Source organism: Sitophilus oryzae, unplaced genomic scaffold (genome assembly GCF_002938485.1).
Source record: "Sitophilus oryzae breed Bouriz unplaced genomic scaffold, Soryzae_2.0 scaffold_1297_pilon_pilon, whole genome shotgun sequence".
Lineage (NCBI taxonomy): Eukaryota > Metazoa > Arthropoda > Insecta > Coleoptera > Curculionidae > Sitophilus > Sitophilus oryzae.
In genome coordinates, this window is record NW_022145945.1 from 12,613,242 (window position 1) to 12,637,270 (window position 24,029).

Genomic DNA, 24,029 nt, shown 5'->3' on the forward strand with positions numbered 1-24,029 from the left:
ATAAAACAATACACTATTGTTCGGGAATAGTCTTAAGTCGAGAATGAAATTAGTATTATCCTTGATTATGTATTACCTAATGTCAAAGTGTAAAGTACTTACTGCAAGTCAAAATGTCGGTAAGAATTTGGAAACATACCAACGTTTCAAAAAAAAATATAAAACAACATACATTTTCTGACAACGATTATAGATTTTCGGGAATGAAGATATAGTCGTCTCTATATCAGAAGAACCTAGTTCTGCACCAGTCTGCGAATGATATGTATTCGAACAGCGAATTTTTGTCACTTATACATAAATTTTAAAATAAATCCCTGCGTTTAGCGGTCTTAAAATTCACACAAAATTACTTTCAAATTCAAATTCAAATTCAAATTTCTTTATTAGACCCCATTAAGTTTTACAGAATAATATTGGTATTAATAAATGCGTGTCTAAAGGGATCGCACCGCGATTAAAAAACCGATACAATGGCACAAAGTGCCAGAGTGGTGCGACCCCAAATACAAAATAGAAATAAATTAAATTTTAGAAATAAACAAAATTAAAAAAAATTAAAATTATATAAAAAAGTGAAAATATAATTTTATCAGGGATGAGCGGAGAATAAGCAGAGAGGCACAATGAAACAGTGTAAAAACCGGAACAGCAACCAATGACGGGCATATCAGAAGAACAAGATCTCCACAAATCAGTCAGAGAGAGTTATAATATTTACGAATTTAGTAAATGATTTTTTAATTTGTTTTTATAATCTGTAAAGGATTGAAATTTAAAGTTATTAGAAATATTATTCCACAAATGTGGCGCCATGAAACTGAAAGATTTTTTGGAAGTTAGCTGTTCGGTGTTGAGGAATTTTAAAATAATGCACTTGTCTAGTCGAATGATCATGGTCAACGTAGTGAAAACAATGAGAACAAATAGGGAGGCTGCTCTGTAGTTAAAATTCGATAAATGAATGTCATTAAATGAAATTGTTGTCTGTTAGTCATGGATAAAATAGATAAGTTTTTAAGATGTGGCGTTATATGATCTCTAAAAGGAATGTTAAAGAAAACCGCCAGACACGAGTTTTGAAGTATTTGGATTTTTCTAGAGAATCTAGCGTTTATGGATGTACCATAAACAACATCGCCATAATCAAATAAAGATAAAATAAATGTATCACATAATTGATTAGTCTTTGATGGTACATATATATTTCTTAAGAGACGAAAAATTCTTCAACCGTATATAAGCAGCCTTTAATTTAGTAGTTATATGTGCCTGAAAAGAAAGCTTCGCATCAAAATAGACTCCAAGATTTCTCTGTAACAATGGGTATCGCAACATTATCTATATGGATATTCATGTTACCAGCCGTATTTGTAATTTTGTTTATATCACTACTGTGGTAATATGTATTGTGATGAGTGCGGTTACTACTCTGTGGAATTGGACAAGGACGCAACAAGGAGAGCGCGGGAACGCAGTCGAGGTTAGGTGAAGTTCACGTTAAGTTAAGTTTATGCTACCTGTACATAAGTTAATAAATAAATATAAATAATAAATCAACGTGTAATTAATATCACAAATAATACAACTACCAAATACTATAACGCAAGATTTACCGGCATTTAATTTCAAATTATGATCCAGAGCATATTTATTAATTTTATTAAGATCGTCCTTAAAATTTAACTGAAATTGTGCCAAATTATTAGTATCTATTCTGCAATAAATTTGAGAATCATCTACATATTGCTGCAATTCAGAAAACTGTAATTCCTTATTCATATCAGCTACATATAACGAAAATAAAAGTGGCCCCCAGAATAGATCCTGAGGAACCCCAGAAATCATAGGAATATAACTAGATTTTTGTTTTAAACTTCCCCGTTTCATGACAACACAATGTGATCTATCTTTTAAAAGGTTTTTTATCAATTCTAAAGAGCCGTCTGAAAATCCAAAATACTGTAATTTTGCTAGGAGCAATGAATGGTCTAGAGTATCAAATGCTAAAAGTCTAGTAAGCTAAGACACGTCATATTTTTATTTTCTTGATTTGTTCTAATATCATTAACCAGCTTCAGTAAACAAGTGGTAGTGCTGTAGTTCTTACGAAAACCAGATTGGCATTCATGTATTAGTTTATTTGAATCTACAAATGAAACGATTTGATTATGTAGATGTTTTTCTATAATTTTAGAAATTGCTGGCAAAATACTCACGGGTCTTAGATCGTTGTTATTTAAAGGTTTGGAAATTTTACAGAGAGGTGTTATAATAGCTTTTTTCCATATTTCGGGATAGACATTGTCTAAAATAGAAGTATTAATTATATTTATTACTGCTTTACCACAGTAAGGCATGCGCAGCTTTAGTACTTTAATTGATAAATCATCTTCACCGACAGTATTAGACCGAATAGAATTTAATATTTGATGTAACGATACCTCATCTATTAGTTTGAAATTTAGAAATTATTCTCTATTTTTTCATGCTTATTTTGTCTATAAAAATCTATTTTTTTATTTGATGTACTATTAATGCAATTCTGACAGTTCGAGAAAAAAATATTAAGCTTATCTACATCCGCTAAGTTTTCAGGAACTTCCGGACTTGATTTAAATGTTAACTTAAGTCGTTTAGCATCTTTCCAGAAGTCTTTACCAGTCTTTTCCGATAAACCCTTAAAATAACTATTTTTTTCTCTAACTATAGCATGTTTTGTAAAATTCCTGAGTTGACGATAATAATATTGTAATTTGGCTTCAGATCGTTGTTTTAAATATTTTTGATGTGCTTTGTCTCTAAGTTTGATTAATAATTTAATGTTATCCGTTATCCAGGAGTAAATATGGTTTATCTGCAATTTTTTCTTTTCAACGGTGCATGTTTATTGAGGAGATAAAAAATGTAATTATATAGAGGTTTTTATTTTAATATTAATATCCGCTATATAAAAATATTTTCCCAAGGTAACATAATTGCATCTTTTTTAAATTTTTTCCTGGTTTATGATTATAATCTCTATATTCAATATATTTCGTAGAGAGCTATGGGATATTTGTAGAGTAAATATAACATATATCAAACAATGATCAGAAACTGACTCAGATACAGGGACGGAAGTACTGAAATCATAATTAAAATTATTTTTTGTGATCATTACATCAATTAGGCTGCAGGCACCATCCGAAACATGAGTAGGTTCGTTGATAACTTGTACAAGATTAAAAGACTCTAATGAAATCGGTATATTGAAAAATTTACACGTTTAATAACAAAATAAGAAAAACCTTAGCTCAGAAATAGGATAACTTGTCTTAAGTATAGTCCTCATTCACTTCCACATTTGTTGGGTTCGTACATGTAATGCCATTGCATTGACCACATGCCATAGTGCAGGTGAGTCCCATTCGCTTACATGTACATGCTTTTTTACAGCCTCCCGAAGAGCAATTGCAAAAATTTTTCTCTAAAACCTATGTAGGAGCAATGGGGTGGTCTGAATGTATTGGATTTATCTCTCGATTTTTCAGATTCCAACCCCAATCTTGCGGTGGTAAATTGTTATTTAACCAAGCCTGTACCCTGCGATATTTTCAGATCTGGTTTCTCAATACTATAATTATATAACATATGACTATGGTAAAAATCTCACTGTTGTTTTTGATGGCTATGAAGAGATACAGACCAAAATTGTGGAGGAAAATCGCAGATCTGCAGGTAAAAAATGGTACAAATTGTATCTTTTTCGAATTTATCTGCAGTGAAGGTACCAAAGGCAGATTTTTTGTCAAACAACAGCAACAAAAACAACTTCATTCGTGCGCTCGGAAAACTATTGGTGGAAAATGGAATCAATGTTAAATTCGTTGATGGTAATGCCGATACTCTTATTGTAACTACAGTGGTCGCAATAAGTGACAATTTACCAGAAGGGATCGTAGCAGTAGTTAGCGAAGATACGGACATTATCGTGTTACTGATTCATTATTGCCACAAGAGACTGTTTATGATTCGTCCGGGAAAGGTGTCAAAACCAAATAAAATAATCGACATATCGGCCTTACAACAAAAATTGGGGATCTAAAGAATGTGATTCTTAGTGTCCACGCTATATATGGTTGTGACACAACGTCTGCTGTGTTCAATAAAAGGAAGATAAATTTAGTAAACACCATTCAGAAGAAAAAGTTGTGAGCTATTAAAAGAACTTTATAATTCCGAGGCTACAAAGGAGAAGTTAGAAGAAGTTACATCTCAGTTTTTTATAGCAGCATATGTTAAAAACTCGACAAAAAAAGTAGATTTTGATAGTGCCAGATACATGCTTTATCAACAGTACGTAGCTAAATGAAGTCTTAATACCAACTTCAACTTGGCATCATTACCACCTACCTCAATAGTGCGAAATATCATGGATTTAAAGTTTTTCATCAGGTAAGTTAAATTTATGTTGCATTCAAATGTTAAACTAAATTCTCATTTTTAACAGGTACAGGCTTGGTTAAATAACAATTTACCACCGCAAAATTGGGGATGGAATCTGAAAAATCGAGAGATGAATCAATAGGGCATATTCGACCAGATCATTGCTCCTACATGGGTTTAGAGAAAAAATTTTGCAATTGCTCTTCGGGAGGCTGTAAAAAGCATGTACATGCAAACGAATGGGACTCACCTGCACTATGGCACAGGTCAATGCAATGGCCAATGTGGAAGTGAATGAGGAATATCCTTAAGACAAGTTATTCTATTTTCGAGCTAAGGTTTTTCTTATTTTGTTATTAAACATGTAAATTTTTCAATATACCTATTTCATGGGAAGTTATTTGTAAAAACTGCAATTTTCTTATTCAATGTTTTTAAAATGTAAAAAACGCACATTTCAAAAATATTATCTCCGCCACTGGTAACTTACCTTTATTAAAAAGATCGTTTTTATAGGAACTTGTATCCTAATAAATTATCAATTTTTCACTCGTGACTTTTTTTCCTAAAATTTGTAGTTTTAGAGTTATTGAAGAAAAAGTAAAAAAGGGGCCATTTTTACCCCTTGTAGGACTGGTTTTAGGGTGACGGGCTCAACGTTTCATCGCTGAGGTTTCAGGATGTTTATAGATCTACAAAATGAAGCTCCATACCAAATTTCAGCTTGTCTCTAATTTGTTGAACCTCGGCCTGTATAGGCTCTGGGTTAATTACACTCACTTATTCTACGCATTCACACTAAACCCAAATTCTTAATAATTAAACTTAAAAAAATCGTATTTTAAATTTCAGTTTAGAGTGTCATGGCTATGTGCTATGTTAAAATCACTAATTTGTAATCAAGGAGTCTTGGAAAAATAGATTGGATGCCCAACTCATATTTTTAATCATATCTAAATTTTTCCAAATAGACGAAGGTGGCTCATTAGCATACTTTGAAAAAAGCATTTTTTATGAATAATTTGATACCAAACACTTACTATTTCAAAGTCAAATTGTCGTTATGAGGGGTGCCATTTAAAAATCAAAGTTGGAGTCATTTCCGGTGAAACAGGAAGTGACCGACAACAATTGAATACGTCACTCAATCCTAATTTATTGACATACCAAATCTCGTTTTTTTTATCTAAAAAGTAAAAAGTTAAGGGGTGAGCCACTTTTGAGATGCACCCGATATATTTTGTTCTAGTTTGGCAGACTCTCATACGAAGCTTTCTGGGTCGTCTAGCATATAAACTATAGTCTCGAGGAAGCGACTGTACTGTACTTCGTGCATCCCTATATCTGTTAGTGACATAATTTTGATCCCTGTTGTCTTCAGTTAAAGCAACTATAGTGGATACAACCTCAGCGGATACTCAACAGTAGAACTATAGCGGATACAACTATAGCGGATACAACAAAGCGGATATTTATTCTTAATCTAAGGATGCAACTTTTGGATATAAAATCATCTCTGCTAAAGTAATTGCCCAACAGACAATAATAATATGATTTTTCACAATAACAGTAATATTATATCATAAACACTATTTCATAGGTCTGTTTACTGGGACCAAAAGCAAAGGCATGGTTTTAATCTAAAAATTACCAAAAAATAAACTGTCGAGAAAAGATAACCACCTAGATGATAAATTTTTTTCAAATTCCTTGCTTTTTTAACACGCTCCACAAGGCGTTTCAAACTTTTACCAAAATAATAACATTTTGGTAAAAGTTAAAGTTAGCACACTTAAGTTTTGGTAACGACTTTACTTTTAACACTGGACGCGCGTTTTGTTAACCAGCCTAGCATCATCAGCAGCTGATGAAAACTGATGGTTAAGCTTCAAATTTATGGTTAGCGAAACGAGCGCCCAGTGTTAAAAGCAAAAGTGTTTTTGGTGTATTGCAGTGAGTTAGTGTTTTATTTTGCTGATGTAACACCAAAGGTTCCAACCCCCAACTGCAATTAATATTTTTTATTTGTTTTGTTGCTGCAATAATAAGTGCATTGTCATTTTTAATAAAATCCAAAAATACTTATATGCGATATATCAAAATTAATTGAGATTTGAAGTTCCGTTCTAATGAGCTTAACTGAACCATCTATTTCTAGCATCTGTCTATTTCAATATCATATGTGAAAATATACAAATAACAACCTTAAACCACACTTAAACAATGAAGGCATATAAATTTACTCTAGTTTTAAAGATACTTTATTTTTTTATCTATAATTTTTATATCCTTTTTGGCAAATTTCTTTAGGCAAGTTTTTATTATCGAATATTCATTAAACCATAGTATCAATATTTACTTCTTTTAATTCTAAAATTTCTAAGATTTTAATTAATTCGTGGAAAAGAACTGTTTTTAAATTTAAGAAATTAATAAACATGTATTTTTAATAATACATTTTACAATTTTATTGTTCAATAAAAACGTGGCTGTTAAACAAATAAAAATCGGGACATTGGGGCTTTGTGTGGAGACGCCGGACTTTTGGATCAAAATCGGGACTGTCCCGAAAAAATCGGGACGGGTAGTAGCAACCCTGGGTTAATCAGCCATCCGTACCACAAAATTGACAAAAAAATCTCACATTTGACTTCACTTAACTATTAGGCGGTGTGATTTGGTTTGGTTTTGATAAAAATCAAATATTTTAATTTTGATTTTTTCGTATTTCTGAGTCAATCTGGTATAACGAGTATATGATAAAATATTATTTTTGTTGGTTCATATGTGGATTATGAGTATACCAATTATTAGTTATCATAATAATAGTTACCTGTAGGGGTCATCTTCGAAATAAAGTGCTCTATCTAAGGAACGATCTCTACGATCTCGAATTGGTAGAAATTCTCTGTCGTGGTCTACTGTAGGGCCTCTATCCAAAGATTGGTAACGGACAGACATTGGGTTTGTGGGCCTAGAAATAAAAATAAATCGTGCTATAAACATTAAATTTATTTAATTGAAAAAAAAAACAAAAAATAAATCTAACGCCAATAAACAACGCCAAATCCAATACAGCCGTACCATGTTTTTCTCGAAGGTATTAGCGGCACTTTTGACCACCCTGTAATTTCGTTATAGATAAAGCAAGAATATTAATTTTAACTAAATATGAGGACATACTATAGCTGGCTAGATTACCAAAATATCTAGTATTATACCTCATGGTTTATAAACTATCGCTTGTCACATTTCTTTAATTTCGACATTGACTCACTGACACTCTAAAGGCAATTGCTCCATCTATCTAAAATATTATCAGCGTTACAGTATCGCCGGATGATTTATAAAAGTTATTCTTTGTTATTTTAAATGGAACGCATCCAGTATTTTTGGAAACTACTTTCATATCTGATATTTTTTCTATTACACTAACCTACGTATACCTATTTTTTATACAGACTGAGTCTTAAATAGGTGCAAATATTTTCAAGGCTGGTAGATCTCGATAAAAGAAACATATTTTCTCTTTGCCGTTTTTCAAATAAATCCAAAATAACCGAGTTAGTTTACTTTGAAAATCCCCAAAAAAATTTTTTTTGCTAAAATTTTGAGAACCACTGGATCATTCCTGGATTTTCTTTTTTGTAAATTTAATCTACTGCCTATGTTGCCATATTATCAACAAATTATATTTTTAAATGAAAACTAAAAAAAAAAATTTTTTTCAAAAAATGCCAAATTGTAAAAAAAAAAAATTTCATGAAAAATACTACCCCTAAAAATATTTGCAAAATTGACAAAAACATGATTTTGAATAAGCATTGATAAAATGATGCATTGAGCATGATAAAATCATGGCTTGAACATTTTTAAAGTTGAAATATTTAAGTTATTAAAGTTGGGTTATAACAAAAGTCGGAAACACAAGTTCTTAGAAAATTAGAAGTAATTTGATATTATCTGACTTTATACACAATAATTCTAACCTTAGGAATTATACTTCTTTAATATTAAGAAACTTCTTTACCCGAGAAAAAAGTAGGAGGATATAAGAAATGAGATCCCATCAAAAACTAATAAATATGAAAAATAGAATACTACTTTTGGAATTTTTTACTGAAAAATATAAAATGTAAAAATACCAAGTCTCGCAATACAATTAAACTGTAAAAAACTTTTTATAGTGGAAGTATTCAAGTTGAATACAAATTGTCAAAGTGAATAATATACTAACAGTGACAGCTATTTTAATTCAGGAGTGCACTTTATTTTTTTTTTAAATAAAAACCTATTTGACATTGATAAGCCGGATTTGACATTGATTAGCCACAGATATTATATAACACCAGGCATTCTGATTATAATTATCCAGTCCACAGGCTTAAATTAACAGTATTAGGACCATATTATTATTGTTTGAAATTGTTTAATAACCTACCCGATTATATAAAACAAATAGATAATATAGTGCCTTTCAAAAATCATTTGTATAAATTTTTAATAGATTTGGAACATTATATAATTTAAAGGATTACCTATCTGTAAATTAATGTAAATTATTCATAAAACTAGGTTAAGTTATTTTTGTTTTTGACTCTGTTTCATTTTATGTTATTTAACATACTTTCGAAATAAAGATTATTTATTATTATTATTATTATTATTATTATACCGGGTGCATCTCAAAAGTGGCTCACCCCTATAATTTTTTTATTTTTTCAGATAAAAAACGAGATTTGGTATGTTAGTATATGACATAAATTAGGATTGAGTGACGTATTCAATTGTTTTTGGTCACTTCCTGTTTCACCGGAAATTACTAAAACTTTCGGTTTTTAAATGGTACCCTCGGTATTTTTTTACTTTATTCGATAGAACATGACATTATGAATAGAATGACACATCATATGTCAACTTTTGACGTTTTTGCTAAACTAAAAATCTTATTTTAAATTTCAATCTAGAGTGCAATGGCTATGTTAAAATCACTATTTGTGACACTATTTCTTAATCAAGGAGCCTTGGAAAAATAAATTAGATCGTCTAATGTTTTTAGTATCTTGTCCTGGCCAGTTAGAAAATGCTCCAATCGTATTTTTAATCATATCTCAATTTTTTCAAATGGAACGAGGGTGGTTCATTAACATATTTGGAAAAATCATTTTTTTACGAATAATTTGATACCACACACTTGGTATTTCGAGTCAAATGTTCGTTATGAACCGCAAGTTATAATTTCAAATCAACCATACGCGAAAATGTTAAAAGTTGACACATGATGTGTCATTATATTCAGAGTGTTATTTTTTATCGAATAAAGTAAAAAAATACCGAAGGTGTCATTTACAAATCAAAAGTTGTAGTCATTTCCGATGAAACAGGAAGTGACAGAAAACAATTGAATACGTCAGTCAATCCTAATTTATGTCATATACTAATATACCAAATCTCGTTTTTTTAACTGAAAAAGTAAAAAAGTTATAGGGGTGAGCCACTTTTGAGACGCACCGGGTATAATAATAATATATGAATATAGATCTCACAACTGTGAAATACATATAATGTAAAACCAAGTCAGTTTATTTTATTTAGTACCTATTCAACTATTTTGTTAAAAGTTGTTTTGTTTGGTTTGGTAGTATGAATATTAGACTTTTATATTTATATTTATTTCTGTAATAATTATAATGACTTGGCAATTGCACAGCATCATAATTAAAAAGAATAATCTACCATTTTGCTTACTAAGTAAATCCACAGACTAACCTAAGTTAGTTTGTGGTAAATTTAAACAGTTGTTTATTATTCTATTTTACATGTTCTTAGTTGATTTACGTCATATGCTTATTGTTCTATATCGGTTGTCTGTCTCAAGTGCCCCACTGACTACTGATGCTGTAATAAATCCATATATTGTTTATATTTATTACTTATATTTTTCAGTGTATGTAGAATGTAGAATGTTTAGGAGGGGAGCTAATCACCGCGACCTTATAGATCTATTGTGTGTTCCCCTTTCTTGAGTTATAACGAGTTATAACTCATCATACAGCCTCAGGGCTTTAACAAAAGCCAGTATCTGAGACGGCTTTCGGCAATAACGGTCTTTCTGCCGAGGAGCAAGGAGAAAGACACCACCTACCTGCTGAGCCTTATCCAACGTCAGAGCTTCAATGTATTATGGACATCGAGTTGGCGAGTCATCAACTCGAGGGAGGATGGTCATGGTCAGGTCCTAACAATAGGAATTGACCTCAAATCCAAGGAGGCAATAGAGAAAGAGGAACATATCCTCTATTATAGATACGGGACAACACCAGTATCAGGTCTAAGGAGAGACCAAGTTAAAGAGGTGGAGAAAATGGAGACAGATCCTCCAGCCTCCACCTCACGGGTTCCTCCGCCAGAGGCAAGCTCCTCGACTGTGAAGGGCGGCACGGAGGGCCACAATCCGAAGATTATTTTTACTTAAATCAAGGAAAACCTTTGATTTTTTTCGGTCGTAAGTTCTGAGGAACTTTTTCGAGTGTCTTAGACCGTTGGAGGACACCCATTCCAAGTTACGGATGGAGTCTTCCAGATTCTTCAGTTCCGCTTTCAGTTGGTTCCCGTTTTTCAGTGTATGCAAAACAACAATGCAAAATTGAACTATCCGTCTTAATTCATTTTAAGCAGAACGGCCCGTTTTGACTGAATAGATAAAATGTTATGTGTAAACGGTGCATTATAAAGCAATTAATATGAAGCAACTCGTTCTAAAAAAAAGTACCTGTAGCTCGTAAAATAAAAAAATTGGCAATTTTGTTTAAGTGCAAGCGTGAAGTATGTATTAAGATGCATTTTAAGAAAATAATTTAATCTCTACAGGGTGTACAATTTAAATATACAGGGTGTTTCATTTAAAAAACGAAGAAAATTTATTTTGTATTTTAGAAAGTTTGACGTAGAATTTTGAACATCCTGTATTATTTAAGATTACGATATTTATAGCAAAGTAAGTACAGACCATTTAACGTAAATACGTAATATAATTTTGATTTTAGGACAGTTCTTGTATTTTAATCATTTTGTTAAGAGAGGCTGAAAAATACATATTTTTTATTTATTTATTAATATCTCTGAAACTATCGAAATATATCTACACATATCTTAGGATTATGTAAAGTGATCTGAAAGGAAGCCAAAAATGTAACAATATACAGGGTGTTTCATCTAAAAAAAATCATCCCGATCCACTAACACTTTTTTGACCCACCCCATGGAAGTTAAAATATTTTCCTGAAATACATCCTAGTACATACTTTAGGTTAGCACTTAAACAAAATTTCCAAGTTTTTATTCTAGGAGCTACAGATGCATGACGCACTTTTGCGGGACACTGTACGTCCTGACAATCCCTCTTGTTGGAAGGATTGCTTATCCTTCTTGTTGGAAGGACGTGCATTGAATTGACTCGATTCCACTAGAGCTATCAGCAGGTTTTGGTCTACATAGAAATAAATGAATGAACGTCAGATTAAGGTCCGAAGCACGGGGTATCGGCAGCCGGTCCAATGACTATATTTATTTCGATGTACCAAAAGCTGCCGATAGCCAGGTTGTTTGTCCAATCTGCCCAAAGCCTTAAAGCCAGGTTGATATGGTTAAAGTGTACTTGGATCAAATATATTTGGACGATACTCGCGTCTCACTTGTTTGGATCGTACGAACTGACATAAAATCGATTGATACGACCCAAGTGGCGTCCATATGAGATGCGCAGAGTGGAGAAAGAAAAAGGGAAGCGATAAAAAATAATATTGTTTAACTCACCTAGTTGCGCTCCTAGACCTGTGATGCCCCGGCCCCACCGCCATCGGTCTGCCCCTCTCCTCCAGCATCTGCTCCTCCAGGTCCTCGTCCCGATAGTACCCTGTTTGATAGCCGCCGTAGCCTCCCCCGCCGCCACCCACTCCCACGCCGCCGCCCACCATGCCGCCTCCGCCGCCCACGTGTTCGCTGGGCGAGTTGTTGCCGGAGCGCGACGAACGCAGCGCCTTGCGGTGGCCCAGGGGGCTGCCGGCCCCCGCGTAGCCCGTGGCCCTGGTGGGCGACCGGTCCAGGTGGGCAGCCTCACGCCGCGAGGGGAGCGCGAGCCCCCCACGTACGCGTCGCTACGGGACATCTCATGACATTCTGCAAAGAGAAAAGGTATATTAGAAACTGCAACAAGTCAGTTTTAAAAAGTCTTAAGTCATTTCTAAAAAAAACCTAACCTAACTAAAACCACATAAAATAAAACGGTTCATTTTCAGAACAACAACACAACAATACCGGGTGCGCCTCAAAAGTGGCTCACCCCTATAACTTTTTTTATTTTTTCAGTTAAAAAAATGAAATTTGGTATGTTAGTATATGACATAAATTAGGATTGATTGACGCATTCAATTGTTTTCGGTCACTTCCTCTTTCACAGGACTTTCAGTATTTTTTTTTTACTTTATTCGATAGAAAATAACACTCTGAATAGAATGACATTTCATATGTCAACTTTTCACATTTTTCCTTATGGTTTATTTGAAATTATAACGTGCGGTTCATAACGAAAATTTGGCTCGAAATATCAAGTGTGTGTGGTATCAAATTATTCGTAAAAAAATGCTTTTTACAAATATGCTAATGAGCCACCCTCGTTCCATTTGAAAAAATTGAGATATTATTAAAAATACGATTTTTGCATCTTTTAACCGACCAGGAGGAGACACTAAAAACATTAGACGATCAAATTTATTTTTCTAAGGCTCCTTGATTAAGAATTAGTGTTTTTAACATAGCCATTTAAAATACAATTTTTTATTAAGCGAGAATGTCAAAAATTGACATATGATATTCTATTCAGAATGTCAAGAAGAGAATGTCAATTCTATCGAAAAAAGTCGAAAAATACCAAGGGTGCCATTTAAAATTCAAAAGTTGTAGTCATTTCCGATGAAACAGGAAGTGACCGAAAACAATTAAATATGTCAATCAATCCTAATTTATGTTATATACTAACATACCAAATATCGTTTTTTTATCTGAAAAAATAAAAAAGTTATAGGGGTGAGCCACTTTTGAGGCGCACCTGGTATATATTTTTTTAATAAAATTTAACTAATTTTGTACTTTATATGTATGTATATTATATGTTTATATGACAGATAGCTATCATCGAATACATGTCTATTAAAATGTGCTGATGTTTTGATCGCTATGTAAAGGTGCGTATTCACTTGCAACAAAACACTCCGAACATACCAAACGTGCCGCGCACTCCAAACAATCTGCAACAAAACATTTTCCGGGAGCGCTCTGAACGACCTGCAACAAAACATTTTGCGCGGAGCATTCCGCCTGTTTGCGGTGTTCGCTGCGTTCCCACCAGTAATCAGTGTGTGAATCAGTGTTAGTGTGTTTGTCGATAAGGATGCATCTGATATTACCATAGCCGCTGGTGCTTTTTTAATTATAGAGGCATTAGCGGGTAACAAAAAAGAGAAAAAAAGAAAAGGACGAAAAATGTGGGTAAGACGCCTCTTTTTGCGCCGTCAATATAATATGGCCTTACTTAGTGACCCAGATTATATGCATAAGAAGAATTTAATTAATTATTAATTTAATAAAATAGGCCGCCTTTCAAATTCATCAATTAACTCTAAACACTTTTCTCTGTTCCACTCCATAACTAGGTACAGTTTAAAAACACCCCAAACACAACGAACGTTCAAAACTGCCCTATCCTCTGAACACCGGCCAACGAACAAATTCTTTTGAGCAAATCCCGTTTACCGACAAGCTTCGGAAAATGTTTGGCGCGTTCGGTTCGGTTCGGCGTAACGTACTGACTACACAAACTTGTTAAAGCGCACACGGCGCGTTTGGTTCGTTCGGAGTGTTTTGTTGCAAGTGAATACCCACCTTAATATATCGTTGATTTTAAGGTACTCTTCAATATATTCGAGATAAATTTCTTTCATTCGTCTTTCGGGATACATAACGGAGTCGGGGATTCACTTGAAAGAAAACAGACTGTAATACGACAAATAATCAAAACCGGTTCCGAAAAACTAACATTTTATTTACTAATGTTATTAAGCATTGTTTTTTTTTATTCTGCTGATTGGTTGTCGCCTAACAATTAAAAAAAGAATGCTGCTGTTAAAAATGTATCATAAAAATGTACAAAAATCTGACTTAAGCTTGATTTTCATGCATCCGTTGTCCGACGATACGTTGATACGATATTAATTTAATTCGTTGTATTTAAAAGCTTCGATTGGTTAACCGTTTCTAACCAATTGAAGCCTTTAAATACAACCAATGAAATTAATATCGTATCAACGTATCGTCGGACAACGGATGCATGAAAATCAAGCTTTAAGCGTTTTATTAAAATGCTTAAATCATTTTAATGACTTAAGTCTGTTATAAAAAGACTTAAATCTTTACTCCGAAATAGAAAAATATTTAAGTCTTCTTAGAAAAGACTTAAGTCACAGATCATTTTCAAGAAGACTTAAATATTAAGTCAGCTTTCGAAAATTGACTTAAAATTCATTTGATTTTAAGTCAATTAAAATAATTTAAATAAGAATAAGACTTAATTGCAGCTCTGATTAGAAAATAAGGTGTAGCGGTTTTTTATAACAACTACCACTGCGAACGGCAGCTTTTCATCGCAGAGCAGTCGTGGGTAAGGCATTTCACTAGAGAGAAAACTAATCAATAACAATAAACAAAAAAATACAGATATTGGGCGCCAGGCATGTACAGAGAAAGAAAACACAGTTGTATATTACTTAAAACTAATGACTATATTTATTCATGATGTTATTTGCTGGTACATGACATTGTAGAGTTCTAGTAAATATATAGTGGTTATATGTCAACGAAAGTGGTGTTAAGAATTGTACTAAATATCTATGAAAACAACTATGATAAAATACAAGACATGTAAAGTTTAAGAGAATATATGAAATGTAGCATTACTTTAATTAATTTGATATATTTTATATGATGTTAGTGCAATAATAATATCTATAAAAAAGTAATACTATTACAAGGCGTAATGTAATGAAACCTAAAATCTAAATCATATTGTAACTACTAAATCGATATAAATGTTCTTAATAATCTAACCACTAAATATAGTCTGTACGATATCGTTTAAAATGTACGTTAAGTTAAGACTGAAAATCGACTGAAAACCAGTACCTAAATCTACACTTAGCTGTTCTTGATGCAATCCTGTTTCGAAGAGTAGAAGCGTGAGGTGGGCTCGTATCTCTGTACTCGGCCATCCAATACAACAAAAGGGAGCAGAATGAAGACACCATGAATTGATACAGCCGTAACTACTAACTGGCTTATAGATGGGAACGAAGCAGCATGGGGCTTACGCTGTATCCATACTGTGACAATATGGGGACACTACCCGTACCTTGGAACACTACTAGGACCTTGGATAATGCCCGAACCTTGGAATCAATACATAGATATGGGCAGGGGCGGCTTGTCCTATGAGGCAGATGAGGCAGTGCCTCACCAATACATTTGAAGAATTACACGTATTAATCGATACATCTTTAATCACAATTTTATATTTTTTCCCCTATTTGCATCAATAATAATTGTATTTTTTATCCGTCATTCTACAATAAATTACGTCGATGGTATTCCTTTAAACGCGCTTCCTTTCCCATATGCGACAAACTCGACGATATATATATCCATCTCATTTGTTCTTTAAGAAGTATATGTGCAGAGGTTTGCCTCTCGCCTTTCCTTGTCTAGCGTATTGTGGTATATCGCATTGACGGAGCGACAGCGTTCACTGGAATCTTAAATCTACAGAATGAAAAGAAATAGCATAGGCAAAATCTTTAGTTGAAGAGAGATAAAATGTATGGAGTAGTAGCGCGTAAAAAGACCGTATTGAGGCGAGCCTCAAATGTAAATTTAAACCTTAAAAGCCGTTCGTTAAAAATATGTATCACTTCCCGATCAGCCCGAGAAATTTTAGGCGACAGGCTGAAAATGCAGAATTGCATTATTTGGGAATATATATAGTTTGAATCAGAGTTTGAATTAACTCTGCCGGTTATTGCACTGTTTTGTGTCTAATTGATTAATATATACGTTTTTTAATGTGATTGCATGTTTAATTACTCGTCTTACTGATTACAACCTATTAAGTAAATACCTAAAAAGTGGGCAGTGACTTGTTGATTGATATGATGATTTAGAGGGACCATGCATCATCAGAGGTAAAGTTTTTCGAATTCGAATCATTTCTAGATAAATTGTGTACTCGTATAGTCAAAAAGTAAAGCAACCTGTTACAGAGATTTCATTTTGTTTTATTTTTATAGGATGGGTAGAAAAACAAAATTTTACCATACAGAGTAAAATATAAGACAAAATATCCTGAGCACGCTTTGATAAAACTTTAGTGTTGCAATAGCCTTTGTAATAGGTACCGTATGATCGAAAAAAAACGGCGTCCAGTTGGCTTGAAAATGACGATCGATAACATTTCCCATATAATTTTACATGTAAAATGACAGCGATCTTCACTTCATAGCCATCGCTTACGCCGTTTTTACTCGATCATACGGTATAATACTGTGAATTATATTACATAAGGCTTAAGGCAACTGCTAAAAGTTTAGAAATATTTTAAATACAAAAATGTTTGCTTTTTAAGTTTGTAGGTATCTAAAATATTAAAAATAATATACAGTGTGTATTGCATTTAAAAAATTGAGATATAGCATTATAATATTGCAATGTTGGCCGTGCCATAAAAAAATCCCTGTATAAAATAATGTAAATTTTTCTCTGATTTCTTCTTTTGTCCTACATACCTCGCTATATACATACTTAAGGAATAATATATCAATAAGTTAAATTCACTCCAGGTTTTTACCACTTTTTAAAAAATGAAAATTTTCAAATATGAATTATCATGAAAATCCCGCATATATAGTGCTTCAAATAAATCAATAGTGTGATGTATGCTGAATTTTATGTTGAACCCAATTCTGTACAGAAAAATGGTAATGCGATTGCAATTTCAAAGAAAATTTTTTTTTAGGATATGCACTTTTTTATATAGAACTTTTTTTTCATATATTTGTCAACTACGAAGATATTGGACTTCCTCGTACTAATGGTCACCCTATATACATACTAATAAAAATTCTCTTCTAATGTGCCTCACCATCTTCTTCTGGATATGGGACACCTGCCCATACCTTGGACACAGTCCGTCCATAAGACAACGGTACAGGGGAACACTACCCGTACCTTGGATACTATAGGACCTTGGATAATGCCCGTACCTTGTAAATAGTCTGTACCTTGGACCCTAAAAATACGAAACTCTTGTTTAAAATCAAACAAGGTCTAATAAACAAAATGAACCTACCTCGAATTACTTCGAGGGCTCACTAAATAATAAAGAACATGTCCTTTCTTCCATGTGACATTCTGGAGGACAAAAGAAAAGGGACGCCAACGTGCCAGCAAAATACAAATACAAGTTAGGTTGGGACATCCAAAACTGTACCCTAAAAATACGCAGTAATAATAACGAATCAAAAAAGATAATATCTCATTTTTATCTGTAACTTCGAAATAGCAGCTGATTCAAATTATACAGCAAAATTTTTATAATTGCAGTTTCTCGAAGCAAGGATTTTTTGATGGTGACAGTCGGACGGTCAAAGCTAAGTGAAGTTAAGCACGGAGAGAGTTGACAGAAGCGATGTTGACAGCGCCTCCAAGAACAGTGAAACGATAGCAGGGTTGCCGACTAGAGAACGTAAAATTACGCGTCAAATAAACTATCCGGCCTGAACGAGAGGGAATCCGGTGATGATAGGCCAGACATCATATATTATATATAAAAAAGACATGTAACGAACTAAAAACGTTACAAAACTATATTAAAAATTTCAAAGTAAATGCTCCATAACAGTATTAAAATGTTTACTAGTTTAAAGGTAGATGGATCACACGGCATAGTTTTATGACAAAAATTATACCGTGTGGTCCATCTACCACAAAGATCTATTAATTTTATTGAAGAAAAGTGGTGCGCATTTTAAAGTTTTTCTTGAAAGACAGATTGACACCATGGTACAAAGAATACAAGGTATGATCGATAGCGGCTCCAATTTCGTTCAGTTCGCGCATACCACCTGTGACGTCACTAGGAAAATAATGAATAAATAAAAAAATAATGAAAGTTGACAGGAGATCTGCAATTTTTGGGGTTATGGTTAAGAATTGTTTATTTTAAGACTTTTTAGTTCGTTTAATTTAATAATTACTAAAACCAGCAGTTCCAAAAATATATTTAAAAATAATAATTATCTATTAACATGGATTTGGACGATAGGTAAGAATACTGAATTTATTTCTATATTCGGTATAAAATTGTTTATTAGGTTTTTAGTTTGCGATGTTTATGGTAAATAATTTTCATTTTCATTGCCTCTGAATTCACATGAGGACAGAGTTGAGGATATCTATGGAAAAGTAACCACAAGAGGAATTGTTACATCATTTAAAAAATATTGGGAAGTTTATTGTTTCCCATCGAAAAGTAGAAAATGCCAATGCAGATGAATGTATTGTAATTGTGATAGAAGTAATTCCAAGGGTGAAGTTTATTATAATTAGTGGAAGTAATTCCAAGGGTGAAGTTTATTATAATTAGTGACCTGTGCTTTTCTTTTTATATGTAGATGTTTCTGGTTTTGAGAATAAATCCGTTGAACGACACCCAAAATTTAGAGGAAGTATTTGCATACCCAGAATATGCCCATCAAAGATTATATAGCTCAAATTTCCTTTAATGGTAGGCAATTATTCAATGCAAATTAACTTTTTAAGTGACTGAAATATTAAATAGTTTACAATATGGTATATCATTAAAAATATATTACTTTTAGGTACAATTAGGGCCTGATACATTTCAAAAAGTAGAATATTATTTTATATTAAATGAGGTATTGTACCAACAGTCAATTTATATTAATACCGGAGATGAAAAAATAACAGAATAAATAGTTCTTTTTTTATACTACAAAAATAAACTATAGAATACAACAGTATTTAAAAAAATAAATAAAAAGTTATGTCCCGGCCGAGATTCGAACTCCGGTCTCTCGCTTCCTAGCCCGACTCCTTACGCACTGCTCCAGAGTAACTTGCTTAGCGATAATTCAATGACGGTATATAAACAAAAAAACAGGTTTATAACAATATCTTGAGGATTTGAACTGGCGCGCGGAGCGTGCTGACCAATAGCGCCTGTTATCACCTGTGACGTAGCGACCAACCTGCGCAATATCATACCTTGTATTCTTTGTACCATGGATTGACACTATATGACCTATACAGGTTGTCTCAGATTTTAATCAAAAAACACTCCAGGGTGGAGTGAATAAATGAATTTAATTTTTTTCGCAAGAAGTAAGCAAGATAGACAAAAAAGTCAGGAGACAAAAAAATAATATTTTTAATTACTAATCCAAAAATAATATTAAACTTCTAAAAAAGCAGTGGCGTCGCTATTTTTTCCTTTAAAATAATTTAACAGTGATGCCCCACCGCCGCCCATGGCCATTAAACTTAAATCTAATTATATCAAATTAAGTCCCATAGTAAGCATTATAAACGGGTCATGTTATATCAAAATCGATTAAATAGTTTTTCAAATATCTTAATTTTTTTTTTCTTTTTTAAGTAACTTTAACACCCTGTATTTTGAAAAGGAAGCTTTAAATCTTACAAGTTGATATGAAATTTTTGTTTTATTTTTGCAAGTGCTATCGTCTATTAAATTTTCCCGATTAAAATCTGAGACACCCTGTATATGAAAATGTAGTATCTTTTTTCATTTTTGAATCCATATCTGTTAACAAATTATATTTAAAAAGCATTTGAATATTATCTTAACTCCAGGCCATTTAATTCAAAGAAGCCTTTGTTTACTATTTCTGTACGGAGCTTCTCCGTTTATATAAGACTTATCTGGGATGACGGATTACTTTCAAAAGAAAATTAATTGAAAAAGAAAACTAAAAATAGAAGCGCGCTGACCTATTTTTTATCTTTTCTTTTTTAATTCCATCGTCGAAATGTAGGTTATTTTGATATGTGATATGGTCGGTTAGACGAGTTTGATAAAATATAGAATAGGAACGACAGATACAATTGTTGTGACGGATATTGCTGTTTGGATCTGTACCAAGATAGCAAAGTAAATAAATGATATGTTTTGCTCGTGTTTTTGTTTGTAGTAATACGATTTTTATTAAAACTTTATTATAAAAATCGTCTTATAGTTTTTTACATAATTTTTTTACGAAATTTTACTCAATATGAATAAAACTTTCTTCTTTTATTTGAGGAGAAAGACTTTAAAGTAGGAAACTCGTATGTAACTTTAAAAAATTAAAATTATCCCAAGGAATTAACAATAACGTTATTTTAAGCTCCCTAATCAATCAATAAAACAAGCTATTCCAAGTTCTCTATAATCATATCGACTTTTTCCTGCTACTCGTGTTTACGAAAACCATTCAATAATGTATTTTATTTTTAAATACCTTTATTCATAGGGGAATTGATCCAACAACTATTAATTATGTAGGTTATTGTCATTTATTCATGTAATTTGACACATGCATTACCAATAATTATTTTTTTATTTATAGTTAAGTTTATATTCATAAATATATTTTTAGCAAAAAAGTGTCAAATCGACTATTTTTTATTCAACAATTTTTTCTGATGTTGATAAAAAAATAATTGATATTTGTGGTAGTTTCGACTTTTGAGGTGGGCATCGGCCAGTTCCATTGCGACCTTTTCAGATTTATTGTGGTCCTCTTTTGATCTCTATATTTCATTTTTTACTTCTATCCTTGGTGATATCGCTATGTGAGGTCTGGCGTCCGCGTCTCGCCGCACATTGGATCGTTTTTATGAACATACGTGGCTAAAACCTGTATTTATTAGCTTTGTTCGGGTTCTTGTTATTACCGATTCTGAACCGTCCTAGAACTCTGCAGCGCATGCGCAAATGAAATAATGTCTTCATATTTCCTTCTGCGCATACGCATTAGTTCTAGGATGATTCAGAGTCGGTAATAACAAGAACCCGAACAAAGCTATTATATCAATGAAAAGTAATGTATCACTTTATAGGGAAACAAACAAGATGCGCGGCGGGCCGCGGACGCCAGACGTCGCGTCGCTAAGAAATCAGACGTTTATATGCCTATTAAGGTTGCAGTGCCCTCTGTTAGTAGACCGACTATAGTTTTGAGACAGTCTACAGTCTACCTGGTCTTGCTTTCAGATCTGCCGTAAATTTTCATGAATATTTTGATATGAACTCTTTCAGCTGTTTTTGTCCTAGTACATTTATTTGCTATTGAGAGAATTGTTGGCTACCCACTGTTTTCTTCCTCAAGAAGATGCGAGACCTTGTCGTTGGTCAGGGCTAGTCCTGTAGAATGTAGAATGTAGAGGTCTAAGTCAAGTTTGGTTTCTTTGGGCTTTGTTGGGCTTGACTAGTCAGGTGCTAGGGGAAATCGGGGAAATCCCCTCTTGTATTTTGGCTGGGTTTAAGGAGCATCTCATTGTCTTGTCCCTGGCTGTAATGTCTTGGCCAGGGAATTGCACCGAGACGTATAATGATGCCGGATGGACTACCTTTTCCGTCATACCAGGCACACTGTACTATCTATAGTCATACTGTATATATGTACTCTATTGTCACGGGCAAAAACCTATATCCTATGATGGCGCGCGGAACCAGGTCAAAGGGATGCATGGCTAGATAGAAGACTAGCCTCTACTGGTCTCAACCTTGGAGCACCAGTGGGCAACCCATTGTATTCTCGTCTTCCTTACTTCTACATGCGGGGCTATGTAGAAGTGGACCGACTAACCCTTGCGATGTAATTGACCTTAAATCCAAGGAGGAATAAAGAAAGAGGGACTTATCCTCTATCATATATTCGGGACAACACCGGTATCAAGAGAGACCAAGTTAAAGAGGTGAAAAAAATGAAGACAGATCTTCCAGCCTCCACCTCACGGGTAACTGAGCCGAAGACAAGCTCCTCGTCTGTGAAGGGCATGGAAGGCTAAACCCAACCGCGGAAGGGTGTATACCCACGTAGAAAGTGCCCACTCCTCGGAGGATAGACATCTGTTGTCAGCGGAGGATGGGAAATACTCTGTTCCCCCTACAACAGGAAGATTGTATGATCCACAATCATCAATGTAGTATAATAACTAAAAAAAGGGGGACATAATAGATCTTTAAAGTCGCGGTGATTAACCCCCCTCTTACACATACTACATTCTACCCATTGTTTTGTGGTCATTCTTGTAACAGCTTATGCAGTACCGTAGAAGGATTCTGGACCGCGATACTGGATGAATTGCATTGAGAAGTCTTGTTTTCAAATTTTATTTACTTTTTCGTGACCCTTGTGCCCGTCGTGCCGCGATATTCAGCCTAACATAACATTGCTCAAAATCAAATTATTTCTTCTACAAAATAATGGATTACAGTTATTTTGGCCTAATAGCCATTCTACAATGATTAGAATGGCTATTGACGGAAACACCACTGGGGGAATTTTCAGGTCAGGAGCTTGGAACACCCCCAAAATAAATTCCACTCCCTAACTAACAGTGGATAACATACCAAGAATGTACAACTTTGAGAAGCACCTTACTGTAGTATTAAGCAATAAAAAGGATTGGAAGAGAGAAACGTTCGCTCATCATGTAAAAGACCATACCATTACATGGTATACTGATGCTTCCAAAGCCAAATCAGGGACAGGGATGGGAGTATTTGGGCCGAAACCTAAATACTCCCAACCAATAGGCCCCTACCCCAGCGTCCTTCAGGCAGAAATCTCTGCTACCGAAAGATGCGTTTAAAAGATGCAATTTATCTTAGATAGGAATCTATCCTAAACAGGAAATAGGATCTTATACGATAGTCAAGCAGCATTAAAAGCGATCAACCAAGTAACCATCAATTCGAAGGTGGTCGGAGAATGCCTAAAGAAATTGAGAAAATTAGGCAGTAAAGTCCTTCTACTCTGGCTGTAACGATCTAGCTAGAAAAGGAGCGAACACTCCACTAACTGGACCTGCTGCTGGTTCTGCTTGCCAAGCGGAAATTAACTTTAAGCGGAACTTAAGAACTTGGAAGACTCCGTAACCTGGAATGAAAATCCTCCAACGGCCTAAGACACTCAAAAAAGTTTCTCAGAACCTGTGACCGAGAAAAATCAAAAACTTTCCTTGATTTAAGTAAAAACAATCTTCGGCTGATGTTGCAGATATATATATATATATATATGTAAATTTATATGGAAAATGTCATCGATTGTCGTTTCCCAGTCAACTAAACGCCGTTTTTTTTCATGCGGCATAATTGTGTATAAGATATTATATATAAAAAAAAATAAGTCTAATTATTATTGTTTTAAAAACATTTGTAAAGCATACTAAGACACTAATTTAAAACTTAA

General features: G+C 33.5%; 1 protein-coding gene across 1 annotated transcript in view; it reads right to left on the reverse strand.

The window, feature by feature from the left end:
* The window catches only part of LOC115874809 (ELKS/Rab6-interacting/CAST family member 1-like), a 120,245-nt gene extending 107,650 nt beyond the window's left edge, over window positions 1-12,595 (reverse strand). The window contains 3 exon segments of the mRNA XM_030890108.1: window positions 7,262-7,402; window positions 12,244-12,532; window positions 12,535-12,595. Of these exon segments, the coding sequence (XP_030745968.1) occupies window positions 7,262-7,402; window positions 12,244-12,532; window positions 12,535-12,595 (491 nt within the window).
* Window positions 12,596-24,029: the final 11,434 nt, after the last annotated feature.